The sequence below is a fragment of the Meles meles genome, chromosome 2 (genome assembly GCF_922984935.1).
Source record: "Meles meles chromosome 2, mMelMel3.1 paternal haplotype, whole genome shotgun sequence".
NCBI lineage: Eukaryota > Metazoa > Chordata > Mammalia > Carnivora > Mustelidae > Meles > Meles meles.
In genome coordinates, this window is record NC_060067.1 from 65496286 (window position 1) to 65513551 (window position 17266).

The 17266-nt window shown below is 52.6% G+C and overlaps 1 protein-coding gene across 2 annotated transcripts in view; it reads right to left on the minus strand.

Moving 5' to 3' along the window:
- The window catches only part of PPP2R2C (protein phosphatase 2 regulatory subunit Bgamma), a 125024-nt gene that overhangs the window by 44985 nt on the left and 62773 nt on the right, over positions 1-17266 (minus strand). For both annotated transcript variants that reach the window (XM_045997863.1, XM_045997864.1), the window contains exons 2-4: positions 4841-4938; positions 2685-2850; positions 442-554 (exon numbers count right to left, since the gene is read on the minus strand). In XM_045997863.1, coding sequence (XP_045853819.1) covers positions 442-554; positions 2685-2850; positions 4841-4938 — 377 coding nt within the window. The remainder of the gene's footprint in view (positions 1-441; positions 555-2684; positions 2851-4840; positions 4939-17266) is intronic.

Genomic DNA, 17266 nt, shown 5'->3' on the forward strand with positions numbered 1-17266 from the left:
AGTGGAGTTCTTTTGCCTTTTAATCACGTGGGAACGAGAGTTTGCTTTGGCATGGCCCTGCAGCTGAACCTTCCCAGCCTCTTTTCAAACAGCCCTCTTTCCCACTGAGCAAGCGGCGAGAATCACCTATTCCAGGCCTCTCTCGGCCCTTTGGCAAAGGGCTTGGAATCCACAAAGTTCAGCCCATGGGTTCTCCAGGACACGCATCACCCCACCTCATCCCCACATCACTTCTGAGAGAAAGAGAGTGGCTTCTGCTTAGCTCATGAAGAGCCCAAGGCTTGAGCCAGGGAAGAGCCCGCAGCCTACCCACAGGGAAGCAGCCCAGCCAGGACCCAAACCCGACTCTGGCTCAAATCTCAATGGCCCCTCACGTCCTGAAGTCTCACTGTGTCATAAAAGAAGCCCGTTTGCCAGAACCTCCTGCGTTCCACATCCTACCTGTAGTGACGTCACCGTGGACAAGTCCTTAAGCTTCCCTTCTTCATCTTTCAGGTTATATCCCTCGGGCCTTTTATCTCGTTCTGTGATCTTCCACAGTTTGATAGTTTTATCTTTCAAAACAGAGCAAACAAAATGAGACTCATGATCAACACCAGCACAGAGCACAGTTCAGGAGATGGGGTGGCTGGGAATTCTAGTCGTGGAAACCCGTACAGAAGCAGGGGCCAGGAACTCAAAGTACTTTGGAATGCTGAGCCCCCTGCATTGAGAACAGCTGTTCTGGAAAGTCCCACAGCCCTGCGATGAACTTTATGGGAATGAAGAACAAACTTCTGTTAAACCACACACACACACACACACACACACAGAAAAATAAATAAAAACATAGAGCGAAGCAGACAGCTGGCCATGCTGCAGGTGCACCTCATCTAATCAGTTGAAGGCCTTCAAAGGCCTGACACCCGCTTCCCAACCACCCCCGCCCCCGCCCCCGAAGGAAGAGAGAATTCTGTCAGCAGGTGGCCTTCGGACTCAAGCTGCAACATGAGCTCTCCCTGGATCTCCAGCCTTCCACGCAGCCCTGCAAATTTTGGGTTTTCCAGCCCCCACAATCATGTGAGACAACTTAAAATATCTCTTTCCATATATCTTATCTGTATGTACATGTGTATCCCTACCTACACACCTACACACCTACAAACCTACACACACACACACACACACCCTTATCATATTGGTTCTGCTTCCCGGACTGCTACTGTAGCCAAAACAAACAGCCTTCTTGGGAGAAGGAAGAGAGAGACAACTGCTGTCATCAAACCCTTGATAGGTACCGAGGACATGCCGTTTTGAAAGGGTGCAGGTGGAATTTAAACCCGGGGTCAAGAAGCTCCTGAAGCTGACCTTCCCTCCCAAGGGACAGGGGAATGAAACATCCCACTCCCACGGTTAAAGGAAAGGAGCACACATGTGCGACTCCCTAGCACCAGCCCGATTCTAAGCCACTCTGTGGCTTTTCGTCATTTCGTCCAGTCAGCGCCCCCACGAGGCAGGAACAACCATGGCAACGCAGATGAGGAAGGGGCAGGGCTGGGATGTGAACCACCTGACGGACTCCTGCCTGAGCATGGCCCAGGGCCAGGCACCCTTAGGGGGCTTGGTCCAGCACTGGGCACAGTGAAGGATGAGAGCAGCAGGAGCCCCAGAGCGCAAGGCCGGGGTCAGGAGGGGCTGGCGGGGGCGGGAGGTGGCCAGGACTGACTGCGGGAGGGACAGCAGGCTCAGTGGAGAAGTCCGCAAAGGCTCAGTGGCAGGTGACACGTACTGGAGGTTTGAGGGATGAGGAGGGGCTGGCCAGGTGAGAGGCAGACAGGGAGGCCTTCAGGTGCAAGGCTTGGAGGGGTCAAGTCCAAGCAGTCTCGAGGATGCCTTAGCTGCTGCACTAAGTCTGGGCTCCGTCAGGGAGGACAGGTGGCATCACCGTGTGAGGCTCATGCACGCTGCAGCAAGGCTGGCTGGCCTCAGGGTCCTGGCCGTGTGGCCTCCATGTCACCCCAACCACAATCCAGGGGAGCTGTGTCCACCCCGCTGCACAGGGGAGGGACCCGAGGCCCAGGGAAGCAAAGTCACCGCCCCAAGGTCACAGGGCTGCGACAGAGTCCAGGCCTATCCTCTCACCACTCAGACACCACTGATGACAGGGGCGAGAGATGCAGGAGGGTGAGCAGGAGGACACCGAGCCTCGGGCCCCAGCACCCAGGCCTTGAGCGGGACACATCGAAGCAGGAGTCTGGCCAGGAGCCTCCCTGGGGCCTGGGTGGGAGTGGGGGAGTGATGCATGCATCCTCCCTGGGGCAGAATGGTCAAGTGTCCAGCCAGGCTTCTGAACCTGTCCTGCTGCTGCTGCCCGCCCCACGTTCTGAGTGACCACCCCACCCAGGGGTGCTCTGGGATTCCAGAAGAGTTAGGTCTGCCTCCTCGGTTGGGAATGCCAAGCTCCCTCCACCCCCCCGGAACAGTAATGACAGAGATGTCCCCACCCAGCCAGCTGTTGCAGTGCAAACAAGCCCCACACCCCCCACGGGCCAGGGTGGAGGAAGCCACCAACCTCACGGCTCGGAATGTTCCCACTGCTCAAGATGCTCTTTCTGAGCTCTGGGGACCTAGAAGGATGCTCAGTCCAAGTGAACTGGGAAAGAGCACCAGAGAGCCGGCGCCCCACCCCCATGCACGTCCCTCACCGTTGGTGGACAGCAGGGAGTGGGCGGCATTGTGCTGTGGAAGCCACTTGATCTTGTTGATTTTCTCCTCTATCTCCAGACTCTTGAGATAATCGAACTCGGGCTCATGGCTCTGGAAGGTGCTGTAGACATCATACTCGCCTTGGCTGTGAGGCGCATTTTTACTCTGCGAGAAAAGCCAGACAAGGGGGCATGAGCTCCAGGCCAGCAGGGGCAGGGGTGTGGGTCGTGCTGATCACCAGGAGCCCGTGTCCACCAGGGCTGGGCGATCTGATGCCAGGGTCAAAGGGAATTCTGTATTTTAAATGACCAATGACTTGGTGCATGGCTGTGGCCAAGCCGCGTCTCCTCCTCAGTCCAGCAATCAGGGTGGCTCACACTTTCTAAGCACCTACTATGTGCAGGGTGCTGAGCTCAGTGCTCCCTCTCCGTCTTGTTCTATTTGCATGACCCCTCTGGAGAGGGCACAGCCATTCTCCCCCATTTTACAGATGAGAAAGTGGAGATTCGGAGGTGAACTGACAGCTCCCCTCAAAGGCCATGCATCCCTCGTGCTTCTGAGGTCTGTCTGAAACCAAGGCCAAGGCTCCATCTGCTCTTCCAGTCTGAGTGTCCAACTTGGTCCTAACTTATGGGATGCATGCATCTTGGAGCAGATTTTTACACAGAGATAGAATATTCTGGAAAGTCAGACTGGGGCCAGGCCATCGTCCCCGCGGCTTTCCTCCATGGGCCCTCCAAACAGTGAGGTGGGGAGGCGTCGTGGGCACAGGGCTGGCCTTCTCAGTGGACAAGTTCGGTGTACGTGGTGATACAAAGCTTCAGCCAGACATGTAACCCGCCCGGGAGCAGAGACAGTCAACCAGACACAATTTCAAGTTCCCACTGATTTTTTCTAAAAGCATCTACAGCTATATTTATCCAACTGTCCTGCTTCTGGCAAGCTTCTGTGTTTTTGCCTCTAAGTCTCTTCAGCTGCCACGAGTGCTATGACTAAGGTCACAGGGACCAGAATACAGAAAAAAATTACGGGAGAAAAATTCCGAAGTCAAAAAACGTGCATCTACCCATTTAATTTTCTTTCTGCAAAAAGGAGGCTTGGCTTTGCAATCCCCGGTAGGCGACCCGGGTCCTTCTCATGAAATCGGCATGCTCCGGCCACAGGCCTATGCTCAGGTAACTGATTTTCAGCCGTCTGTTTTCCACTATATATCCTGGCTAAGTTAGGTCACACCCTCCGAGATTCGGTCTGCCCATCTGTGACGTGAGGGTTCTTATAGCACCTAAAGGCCCCACTGGGGTTGTCGTGAGGGGGATTACAGGGGGAGGGAGGGAACACGGAGAAGTTAGACCTTGAGGAACACTCTGGAATGGGGAAGGGATGTATCTGCAACATCTCTCCTGCCCCCTTCATCCCTGTCCTCCCCACTCTCCTTGTCAATCCCCCCTCCTCCTCTTCTCTTCCTCACCCCTCTTTCCTCTCCCTTCATCCCACTTGCCCTCCCCTCTCCCTTCCCTGTCCTCCACCTCCTTGGTGTTCGCCCTCCCATCTTCAGCATCGAATCCCTGCGTGTGTTTGGTGTGTGGGTCACCCCTCTCTGAGGCACGGTGTACGTGACAACACATGGCCTTGGTTCCGGCCCCCAGTCTTTGCTCACTAGCTGGGCAACTTCTCCAAGTGTCCTCATCTGTAAAATGGGTGTCGGTCCCCACCCTCTGAGGTAAGGCAGTGGAGAGTCAATGACAAAAGGACACAGCAAGGTAACCGCACATAGTAGGTGCTCAACAAACGTGGGTCTTTTATCATGATGTTCTCACAGCGGTTCAGAAATAGTGCCCCTAGGTGGGTTGTTCCAGGCCACCCCTGTCTGACCTGAAATTCTGCTGGACAGCAAACCTCGTAAGGGCAAGGCCTGGGGCTCAGCCAAGTCACCAACCCCAGCCTGAAGGCAGCCCCAGGGCTCCAGAAAACACAGTCTCCCTGTCCCCCCACCGGTGGCCGGGACACCCAGGCAGAGGGCAGCAATCGGAGGCTTAACCCAGGGCCACAGCTGTCCCTGCCTGTTCTGAATGTGTCCCCGGGGTCCAAGACAGAGCCAGCAAAGGCCTGGGTGGGGTGTGGTGCCCCCTCCCGCCACCACCAGGTCCCGCCGCACCTCCGGTTCCCGCTGGAAGATGACAACCCGGCCACCCTTGTCGCCTGTGGCCAGCAGCTCTCCGGTATGGTTGAACTCAACAGTAGAGATGATATCGGCTGTGGGGAGTAGGGAGAGACAGGAAGGTGTGGCTCATTAGGACCCCAGTACTGTGCAGCTCAACAGAACAGCCCCCCTCACCAGAGCCTGCACCCGTGGGCTGGGCCACCATCCAGAAGCAGGGGCCCGTGGGTCAGGAGTACTAATGAGGGGCCGATGGTCCCCCTGTCCCCTCCCGGCTGGCTGTGGGACAGAGACCTGGCTTGCTTCCCTCTCTCTCCTTCCTGCTTCCTTCCTTCCTCCTCCTCTTTCCAGAAGCAGCTTGGGGGTTTCGTGTGCTAATCAGGTGACTGGGCCACAATCTGACACTAGCCCTACTCTGGGGTCCACTGGGGCCAGCTATGGTCATCCCTGCCCCCCATGAGTTCCCCATTAGAGGGACCCCGTAACCTTCACACATTCCTGGCCTGGACTCTGTAGGCACCAAGTCCAGCTTCAGCACTGGAGATCTACTCTCCAATAAACCACTGCTCTAAATACAGGCCCCACTCCAATCTCCTACAGTGACCTGAATCACGGTGTGTCTCAGCCCCAAACGCTGCACTGGTCCCCCAAACCAGACGCTGTACCCTCCCAAAACCCTCCTGGGCCGCCTCCCCCACCAGGTGGTGGCAATTCCATCCTCCCCTGGCTCGGGCCCAAGCCTTGGAGTCTCCCTGACCCCTTTCTCTCTCTCCCGCTCCATGGGCCGTGTCCCACCCTCCTGGCCAGGCCTCCGCAATGTAGCCAGATCCCACCCATATCTCCCCGCCTCTCGCCTGGAAGATTCCAACAGCCCCCTAAAGGATCTCTTTGCTTTCTCCCTGCCACTGCTTACGCTAACCCCAGCAGAGCACGAGGGAGCCCACCCAAAACCCTCTGGGTCAAATCCCCATTTGACCTTGGAGTAAAGCGATGTCTCAGAAGGGTCTAAAGTTTGAGTGGTCTGCAGTCCCCAGAGGCAGACCATGTCAGAAGCCCAGACCTTGGCCCTTCTCCTGCACCTACACAGAACATGGCCCTGCCTCCTACCCTGGGCTGGGCAATCCCCAGCCCCCACCCACCACCACCACTTCCCAGCTCTGGGTTTGGCCATGTGATTTGCTCTGGCCTACGGGACACCATCAGAGAAGCCATCATCCTGTCCCTGCCCCTGCCAGAAGGACCTGCCCATGCCAGCCCAGTGGTCTCGGTGGGGGTGGGGGGGTGGAATGCAGCAGAGTCACCCAGCCACGCCAGCACCAAGCAGAGCCTCTGCCCACCTGCTCGCCCAGCCCAACCCAGCCCAGATGAGCAGGATCGGCAGGTGCTCAAGAAGAAATTGTTTGTGGTTGATTGCCACTGAGTTTCGTGTTTTCCACTTGGTAAAAGATAAGCTCTCTCACCCCGTGCAGCCTCATCTTCCCTCCTGCCCACCTTGCTCTTCCTCTCAGACGGGGCTCCTTGCTGCTTCTCAAAAGTACCCGCTATGTCTTATCTCAAGCCCTCAAGTGATTTTCACTTTCCTATTCAATCAACACCTTTTGCTTTTCCAATCAGTGCCTGTTACAGGCAGCTTCTGGCCAGCACTAGCCTTCTGAGCTACGTAAATGCCCATTTGACAACAAAAGAAAGGAGGAGAGAGTAGGTGGTTTAGAAGTGGGATGATGAGCTGGACTTTCCATAGATCACGATAAAAGCACATTTCATTAAACTTAGAAAAACAAGACAAGGAGAGCAGCGGATGGGAATGTGTAAATGCTTGCTGAGCACAGAGCGGGGGAATATGTCGGGCCCTCCCCGGGGCCATCCACCCTGACCCAGGAGCACAAGCACACCAGACCCCGAGCCAGAGCCCAGCGGAGCCAGGGTCCCGGACAGCAAGGCAGCAGTCCTCGCTCTTCCTATTAGCAGCCCCTAAGGGGCAAAGAGCAGGATATAAAATTGTGTATAAAATGCTTTTAATTATATACACCAGTGATCACAGCCGTGTTAAATGGCAAACACACTGGGCAGAGGGAAGAAAAGCCGAAAAATGACTACCACCCCCCCCCCACATTAGCAGAGGGCACTTTGGGGTTGCTGCAATAAAATATTTTTGTTTCTTTTTCTACATTTTCTACATTTTCTCAATTTTCTGTAATGAAGGTGATTTTTAATAGCTTTATTGGGATATAACTGATTTACACAAATGCACATATTTAATATATACAATTGGTGAGTTTGGACATATGCATAATTTATATTGTTTTTACGATGGAAGAATAACAAATGCTATTAAATTAAAATGCCAATGTGACCACTGGTACCCAGAGTGAACACAGTACATAAATGCTGGGCGGTTACCACAGTAACAGACACTAACGTCTGTAGGCAATTTACAATTTATGTGTCAGTTTCACACACTCGGCCCCTTTTGAAACTCACGCCAGCCCCTGAGGGGGATAAGGCTATTATTTCCATTGGCAGCTGGAGAGATGGAGGACCTTGCATGGGGGCAATCTCCCGAGCTGCTCGAGGGCCAGTGGGAAGTCCTGGGTTGGAGTCTCGGCCACAGCGCCTTAGCTGTGTGGCCTTGGGTTGATCACACCACTTCTCTGAGCCTCAGTTTTGTAGCATGGCCAAAACAGAGCCTGCCCAGGCTTGGAAGCTCCAGTGGGACCATGGGGTGTGTTGGGGAGGAAGGATCACAACTCTGAGGAAAGAGGAGTTACCAAAATTAACTGGACAGAAAACTAAAGCTCCCTGTCATCCTTGCTTCTGGCCTCCACAGATTTCGCAATGACGGGCTCAGAAGTGAGCAAAATGAGTGGTAGCTCAACCTTACTAGGCAGGTTTAGGGGTCCTGGCCTCCAGCCCCACGCTAGTCCCATCCTGTTTAATAGGAACATTTATGGAGTAAGCAGGCCGTGGCATTGCTTCCTTGGACTTTGGGGCTCCTGGATGTTTCATATCTATTCACTGCTATAGGAAGTAACTTCCAGAGCTTACCCTAGGAAAGGTTACCTCCCCTGAGAGCTAGAAATCCTTATCAATAAAACCCTGAAATCAGAAAGTCTATTCTTTCATCTTGGAAAGTCTGACACATCTCCTGCCCCAATACCACCTCCTCCAGGAAGCCTCCCGGAGAGCGCTGCTGCCCCCCACTTCAGTGGTCTCCTATAACAACAGTCTAAAGCCCACTGTGTGCCCCTCATTGAATGTGGACCCTTTCTTTCATTAGGGTGTCCATATCCATGTTGCTTCTCATCTTGACCATGGAAGGGAACCCAGTGTTGCAGTCAATAACATCAGCTCACGTGTTTTATGTGCTCATCAGCCAGGCACTGTTCTGAATGTCTCCATAGGAGCTTTCGCTACTGCTAATAGCCTGGTGGCTCCTGTTGGTTCAACTATCTCACCAATCACAACTACAAAGCCTCTGCAGAAGAACAATAAAACACAGCTACCTGAAGACCCTGGAGGGGACCAAATGCAGTTGGAACCTGCAGGAAAATTAGCAATCACTCACCCAGGGAGTAATTTTCATGGCTTTTAGTCTGGGAACAGGCCCCAGTCTGTGCCATGCAGCTGTTGAAACTCAGGTAGAAAGTATTACACTTAAGGCTCAATGAACCAGGTGACAGAGGCTGGGGAAACCATAGTAGTAGACAGAAAGTGAGGGACTAAATTCTAGAAAGGGGGATGCCTGAGGGAGGTCCCCAAATACAGCACATAAACTCTGCCCAAATCTTTGACCACAAAACATGCATACCCATGATAGACTCCAAGCAGCCCAGCTAAGGCTAAAAGAAGTGAACTGAGTTTGTGCCCATTTCCCCGGAAATGGGGTTTGCCGTTGGGTTCAACCAAGTTAACTGCTCACAAACACAAAATAAAACAGAAACGCTGTTTGGAGGGACATACTAAACATCTAGAATCTCTACAATGTTATCATTCACAATACCTGGGATATAATCCAAAATTATATGAAGACACACAAAGGAATAAGAGCACATCACCCATACTTAATATAAGGAAAATTGATGGAAACTAGCTCTGGAATGCCCTGGATGTTGGAATTAGCAAATGAAAAAAATTTAAAGTAGGAATTATAACTATGTTCAAGGATGTAAAGGAAAATTTGCTCCCACTGGATGAAAAAAAAAGGGCATTTCAACAGAGAAAGAGAAACTATTTTTAAAATAACCAAGTGGAGGGGTGCCTGGGTGGCTCAGCTGTTGAGCATCTGCCTTCAGCTCAGGTCATGGTCCCAGGGTCCTGGGCTCAAGCCCCGCATTGGGCTCCCTCCTCAGTGGGAGGCCTGCTTCTCCCTCTCCCACTCCCCCTGCTTGTGTTCCCTCTCTCGATATCTCTCTGTGTCAAAGAAATAAAATCCTTTAAAAAAAATAACCAAATGGATATCCTATAACTAAAAAATACAGTATCTGAAACAGAAAACCACTGAATTGCTTAACAGAAAATTCAAGATGCTGGAAGAAAGACTTAATAAACTTGAGAGAAAATAAACTGAAAGAGGAAAGAACAGATCTTCTGGGATCTGTAGGTCAACATCAAAGTTATAACATACACATAATTGGAGTTCCAGAAAGAGAGGAGAGAGTTAGTAGAATAGGAGAAAGACTTCAAGGAATAATAACTGACGAAATCCCCAGTATGGGAATAGACATCAATGCACACATTTAGGAAGTTCAGTTAACTCCAAAGAGGATAAATACCAAGAAAACCACACCTAACCATTAAACTGCTAAGGACCAATAATAATAACAACATTTTGTAAGCAGCTAGAATAAAACCATGTTACATTCAGAGGCAGCAGGACTCAAATGAATGCTAATTTCTCATCAGAAATACTGGATCCAGGGGCGCCTGGGTGGCTCAGTCAGTTGGGAGACTGGCTCTTGATTTCAGCTCAGGTCATGATCTTGGGATCCTGGGATCAGCCCTGTGTTGGGCTCCATGCTCAATGGGAAGTCTGCTTGAAATTGTCACTCTCCCTCTCCCTCATGTCTCCCCTGGCTCATGCTCTCTCTTTCTAATAAACAAATCTTTAAAAAAAAAGAAGATACTAGAGTCCAGAGTCCAGAAGATGTTCAAAGTGCTGAAAGAGAGTTTAAAAATCTGTGAACCCAGACTTCTGTATCCAATGCAAATATTCAAGAAGGAAAAGCAAGTGAAAACTCAGTTAAAGTTTTCTGTGGACCAGAAGACTAACCTTGGCACAATCCTGCTGTCCTCTCATCGTTCTATCTTTACAGATAAGGGCACTGGTCACTAAGAGGTGAGACCCTTGTCCAAAGTCACACATGCAGCAGGACCTCTGCAGTGGACTTCTGGCATGTCCCTGCACCTACAGCATAGAGCCTCAGGGTGCCACTGGCTAAAACCTCAGGCTCAGGGTCCCAATGAGGTCCACCAAGCCCACCCATGATTGGTGGGTGCTTCAAGTCACCCTATCATGAGTGGAGAAAAATCCCATGAAAGCCTATACTGCCTTCCACTTGGAAGATGTCCCCTCTGCCTCTGTTGCAGCTCTGTGGAGTCCCCCAAATGGCAAGGCAGGGTTGGAAGAGGCAGCTTGGACCATGGCACAAGGGGACACCAGTCAACTCCCTGGAACTGGGCACCACAGAGCTCTGGCAAAGACACTACCCCCCCCCACCTCTGACTCCTTTAAACATCCAGAGAAGCACCAGGCTGGGGGTCAAGTTCAAGGACTGTGGAGCCAGCCTGCGTAGCAGGTGCAAAGGCCTGGCGAGGTAGGAATCAGCTTGGTCTGCTGCAGGTAGGCAAGGAGGAAGCATGTGCGTGAAGGTGATGGGAAGCAGGACATGAGCTCAGAGTGGCAGCCAGTGGGGGGAGGTCTTTGGGGGAGGCAGGCCAAGGTGGGACTCAGGATTTGATTCCAGGTGACCCGAGAAACCGCAGAGCATTCTGGGCCAGGGTACCATCAACTGGCAAGGATTGATGGCTGAGGCTACCCATGTATGCGTCTCTCACTAAGGGAGGTGAGCTCTTTTGGGGGTGGGGGGAACAGAGACCCTTCCCCGCCCGGTGCAGGCCTGGCCCGAGCAGCTCCCAGGAAAGGGTTAAGCAGCAGGGATGGCAGGAACCCACTCTGTCCCCACCACCCACGTGCCTTCCCTCATTTCTCTGTCTCGCTCTGGTTCCTCAGCTGCTGGGAGAGGCATCACGATGTCTTTGTGGTAGCTGCTTTTATTTTTAACACTTTAAAAACAGAGATATGATTCACGTAACATAAAATTCACATTTCAAACTGTATACTTCAGTGGTTTTTAGTGTAGTCACTGTGTTGTGCAATCATCACCCCTACCTAATTCCAGAACATTCCATTCACGCCCCAAGAGAGCCCCTGTGCCTGTCAGCAATCACTCCTCACTCCCTGCCGGCCCCTAATCTGTCTTCTGTCCCTGGGGCTTTGCCTCTTTGGGACACTTGCTCTAACTGGGATCCTAGAGCTCGGGGCCTTCTGTGTCCGGCTTCCTTTCCCTGGCCTGTTCTCAAGGCTCACCCGTGTGCAGGGTACACCACTGCTCCATCCTTTCTTGGCTGAGTACCACTCCCCTGTGATCAAGAATGGGACAGGTCCCGTTCCCTTCCAGCAGAAACGCAGGCCCCAGAAGGCTTGAGTGGGAGCCCGTAAATGGCCCTGTGCCTGGGACCCCTGACTGGCTGAGGGGCTGAGCGAGGGCGGGACTGTGCTGCCCTTTCCATGGCTGCTCCCTGAGGGGCAGCGTTCAGGGAGGGCAGGGGCTGGGCCTACCAGCTCCTCCCTGCCAGGCTGGATGGGCGTTTGCTGCATAGCCATTGGCCCGGCCGGCCCAGAAGCAAATGGGGACGGGGAGGAGTGGAACAGTGATGGGTTTGCCTGTGGTCAGCAGGACCTGGTCAGGCCACTGAGTCTGACTTCGGGCCAGGGCAGATTGTGCGCAGAACAGGGGCAACTCCCCAGATTGGGCTCCAGGAGAGCCCCCAGGCGTCACTCCTCAATCACACCCTTGTGGGTCCAGAAGTTGGCCAGGGGACCTAGGGCCAGCAGCTGGTCTTGGGACGGGGCAGGGTGAAAGGGACCCAGAGAAGCCACCTTCTCCCTGCCCGCTTCCTCACAGTACAAGTTCCAGGAAAAGCCCACAGCACCATCGTCTGGGTTCCTCTCCTAAAGAGGAAGATTTCCAGGGCCCTGTCCAGACCTGTCCTGGCCCTGGAATCTGCATTTTGACAGGCTCTCCTGTGCTGTGCCAAGATCTCCAAGCCGCTGGTGAAGCACTGGGAGGTTTGGGAGTGAAAGAGTCTCACTTCACTGGGGCAGTTGGAGCCTCGGTTTCCCGATCTCTACAGTGGGTACAATGCTATTGTCTCTCAGGGTTGATTGTGAGGACTTGAGGTGACATACACAAAAGTGTCTGATAACAAGAAACTGCCCCAAAATGGAGCTGCAATCAGTAGTATGTTGTGATTCTGCACACAAACCAACAGAATGCCCTGGAAGGGCAGAGGGAAGAATTAATATACAGAGGGGGTGGTTTGAGATGTGGTGAATTTGCTGTCGGGGGACCTGGCTCTGAACCCCACTGAGTCTCAGTCTCCCCCCTGTGTAATGGTCATGGTAAGAGCTACCCATGCTGGAAGGCTCTGGAAATGGCAACGAGCTTTCACAGGCCAGGATGATGAGCCTGCTGTGGAGGGGAGGATGGAGGCCTGAGGCTGACCCAGACTGACAACCAGGGTCTGGCTGGGCCAGCTGGAGCAGGGCCCTCCCAGCGCCTGGGTCCTATGAGCCCCAGCCATCCAGCTCAGGATGCAGCCAGTCCCTCAGACCCCTGCTGGCAGCCAGGCACCCCGGGCCAAATGGCCCAGTGACAAGGACACCCTTCGGGCCTCATCACATCAGTGTGTCCATTGGTTCCTTTGCCAGGCCTGCGTCTGCTCCGCTCCGGGGCTGGGGCATGGGGCTGGGCACTGAGCTGGGTGCTGACATCATGGCTGGCACAGCCAGCTGGCCCCTCTGTCCTGGTCCTGGCCATCACTACTTCTCTCCTGGGAGACTGGAGCTTCCTGCCTTTGTCCGGCCTGGTCCACGCAGGCCAGAGGGCATTTTGTGAAGCCGAAACCCCATCACACTGTGACCCTCCCTAAAACCTTCTGTGGCTCCCCATTGTCCTCACCTGCCTCTCTCTCCCTCCAAACACAACCCCAACCCTTAGCCAGCCTGGACTTTTGTGTTTTCCCAAATGGGACTAGTGGCCGCCAACTAAGGGCCAGATCTCATGCTAGGCCACGGGAACCAGCAGGGCACCAATGGGAACTGAGCGGGCCCTCCCAACACCAAGTGTCTGTCGGCGGGGGAGTGTCCACAAAGAAACAAAGAAACACCGCGCACTATACTCTCTCTCCTTCCCCTTCCCCCAGGAAGGCCCTGCAGCCCAGATTGTGGGAGATAGTCCAGTGCAAGGTGACAGCGCCTTCCCGCTGAAGTGTGGCAGTGCCTGGACACCCCCAACCATTGTTCCAGCCTTGTCATCAGGGGTGCCCCCCCCAGGTGCCCAAGGGTGAGGGCATGGCCTTAGCAGCAAGTGGACAGGGTCACTCTAGCTGGGCATTGGCTGAGGACCGCTGGCAGCGGTCCCAACCTCCAAGGTTCAGTTTCCTCATCTGTAAAATGGGCACAACTATGCCTATGGAATGGGATGTGGAATGGAATGTGGCAAGCAAAGGTTAGCGTGAAGCCCACTTGATTTTGTAGCTGCTGCCGGTCCTCCACAGGGCCTCGTTCACCAGCAAGGAGCACGCTCAGGCCACTAGGCTGCCTGCCTTGCTCCCTTGTGGGCCTGAGTCCTGGCTCCCCTGGGGCTCCCCTCTCCCCACCTAGAGGTGACAGGGTTATGTGGCTGGCACAGCCACTCTGCTAGTTCAAGGCCATGGACAAGCAGATGTCCCCATTGTGGTTTCGCCTGGCACCCTGGCGGAACCCGGGTCCTGGGGGCGCACACTCACTGAGAGCCACTGAGGGCAGGGTGCTGGCCAGGAGCCTTCCCCACATGGGGCATTAAGTCCCCACCGCAGCTCTAGGACTTTGGGCCATTCTGCCATCTCCATGCAGGTAAACCCAGGCCCAAGTGCATTGTATTCAGCAACTGGTACGTGGATCCCCACTGCGGGGCCAACATGGAGACTGCCCCTTAAACTTGGCGTCACAATCACCGCAAGCACTTCGCACCTAATGACCTTACTTAATGGCTGTGATGGCCTTCTGGTGTGGCACGACTCTCCCCCACTTATAGATGGGGAAACTGAGGCTCTCTGATGGTGGGGTCTGTGCTGTGCTGGTAGACAGCTGACCACCAGCTCTTTGGGGGACAGGGTGGGGGTGGGGGAACCAGAGTGAACATGCTGATGTGTGTGTTTGCTAAGCCTGAGACCTCAAGTCATTCACAGTTTAACAACAGGCTTGCAAAATCCCTAAAAACGTAACAGTCAGGGCCAGGGCACCAAATTCTGACACAAGACATCTCTGGCACACCCCAAGCGAGTCCCCCGCATCCACGCCTGCCCGGGTCCTGAATCCGGTCTCAGTCACAGCCTTTAGCCTCCAAGCAAGACTCCTCCCACAGCCCCACTGTGGCCCTTGGTGGGGGGCAGCGCGACCCCTGGAAGCCCCATGTCTCAATCAGCAGGACCCTCACCGTGGCTTCCCAGCCCCACCTGGCTCAGCCCAGCATCACGGACGCCAGGACCGAGGCACTCATGGAGAATGGCCAGACCCCAGCATGCTAGGAAATGGGCCAAACATTCACATCTGCCTCACGGGGCCATGAGGAGTAAATGCATGAGCCTGAGTTCCTGTTAGATCAGGACCTAGAGCAGCCAAAACAACTTTACAGAAAAAGCAAAATTGGGGGCCCTACCTAACCTGACTTTAAGACTTCCTATAAAGTTACAATCATCAGACTGTCGTATTGCTACAAGGACACAATAGGACAACAGAACGGAGAGGTCAGAAATAGACCTGCACATCCATGGTCTATGGTTTTGTTAAAGACACCCCAGGCAACTGGATGAAGGAAGGATGGTCTTCCCAATCCATAAATAAATGTAAGGGGGGGAAGTTAACGTTAATCCTTAATTTACGCCCCGTACAAAATTATGTTGGAGTAAGTCACAGACCTAAATAGAAAAGCTAAAACTACAAAACAACCAGACGAAAATATAGGAGATAATCTTTGCAGCTTTGATTTCTTAGACAAGACCTAAAAAGCATGAATGGCCAAAGGAAAAAAATGGATAAGTTGAACTTGATTGAAATTTAAAGGTTTGTTCTTTGAAAGAAACCATTATAAAAACAAAAAGGCAAGCCACAGATTGAAAGGAAATATCCACAACATGTATAGTGGACAAACCACCCACATCCAGAGTGTACACAGATCTCGTATAACTCAGTAATAAGCCTGCAAACCACTTAAACAAACATGAGTAAAATATCTGATAGAGAAAAAATATTTTGCTCTTAGAGCAAAATATATGAAGGGCTAGTAAAGACATGAAAAGTTGCCCAACACCATTGCTCACCAGAGAAATGAACATTCAAATCCCAATGAGAGGGGCACCTGGGTGGCTCAATTGGTTAAGCATCCAGGTTTTGGTTTTAGCTCAGGTCATTGTCTTAGGATCGTGAGATTGAGTCCTGCATTAGGTTCTGTGCTAAGCTTGGAGTCTGCTTAAGATTCTCTCTCTCCCAGGAGGCCTGGGTGGCTCAGCCAGTTCAGCATCTGCCTTCAGCTCAAGTCATGATCTCAGGGTCCTGGGATCATGTCCCACATCAGGTTCTCTGCTCAGTGGGGAGCCTGTGGCTCCCTCTGTCCCCCTCCCCCAGCTCATGCTCTTGTTCTCTCTCTCTCTTCCTCTCTGACAAATAAATAAAATCTTTAAAAAAAATCTCTCTCTTTTGTTCCCACTGCTCCTCTCGTGCTCTTGCTCTCTCTCAGAAAAATAAATAAATAAATAAATCCCGATGAGATGTCAGTAGACATCCAAAATAAGGACTGAAATTAAAAAGACTGATACTCCCAAGTGGGTGAGAGTGTCCCACAACTGACAATCTTCCTGCTGGTGGGAACGCACAGCGATTTCAGCCCTGTAGGTAAGAGCAGGGTGGCTTCTTGTAGAGCTCAGCACACGCCACTCATATAACCCAGCCATCTCTTGTCACCAAGAATAACAAAGCCCATGAACACGAAGACTTGCCCACACGTGCTCCTAGCAGCTTTACTCGAAACTGGAAATGATGCGCCAACAGGTGAACGCAGAAACAAACTGTGGTACGTCCGTACAGTGGAATGCCACTCGGCCATCAGGATGGACGCACCAGTGAGATACACAATGGGGGGGCACGGAGTCTCAGATGGATTATGCCCAGCAAAAGAAGCCAGACAAAAGCGCATGCAGTCCATGTATTTGAAGCTCTAGGAAAAGCAAATCAATACACAGTGTCAGAAGGCAAATCAGCTGTCACAAGGACACAGGGCACAGTCCAAGAGAAACGGCGCCAGAGAACAAGGAAACTTCTGGGGGTGACAGAAATGTTCTGAATCCTAATCGTGATCCTAATCATCAGAATCCTAATTGTAATCCTAATCGTCAGAACGCTGCAGTTAATAGCACTCACTAACACTGTATTTAAGTTTTTATTTGCAGTAAACGGGAAAGGGGGAGGAGAAGCCACCACGGCAGGCACCTACCCTGCTCTGAATCCTCCAGAGTACTGATGGTTTAATACCCTCAAGGCTCTAGAGACAAGCCGACCACCTGAGTAATTACATTAAGGGAAACAATCATTCGGTGCATTTTTCATCAACTGAGATCATTCATATTTATCAAGCTGCTAATTCATCTCGATTTGTCTAAGAAGGTCTGACCCACCCTGGCCTGGGCATGAGAAATGCATTGTGCCAGGCACTCAGTAGAATCTCATTAATTGCATGTTGAATTAATTAATAATCGTCCTGCTTCCCCCAGTGCACAGAGCTCAAAGGCCAACAGAAAGCCAGAAGCCAGCATGGGTAGCCTGAGTTGATCTTTGGAGAAGCCCAAGGTGCCCCCACTTTGTGGACAAAGCCTTTTCCAGGGTACTCTCAGATCCTGAGGCTTGGATCAGCAAGCAAAGGCAGAGTCAGGACCGTTTTGATGTGATATGAGGGGTCGGGCTGGGCCATACAGCAGTGAAGCTTGAAAACCAGTGGGCAGCCAACATGGCATCAAAAGCAAGCTCCCACCAGAAATGTCCAGTCCAGCCAAATGACAGAAGTCTGCAGCTGGATAAAAGAGCAGGGGACAGTTGAGCCAAAGCGTGGG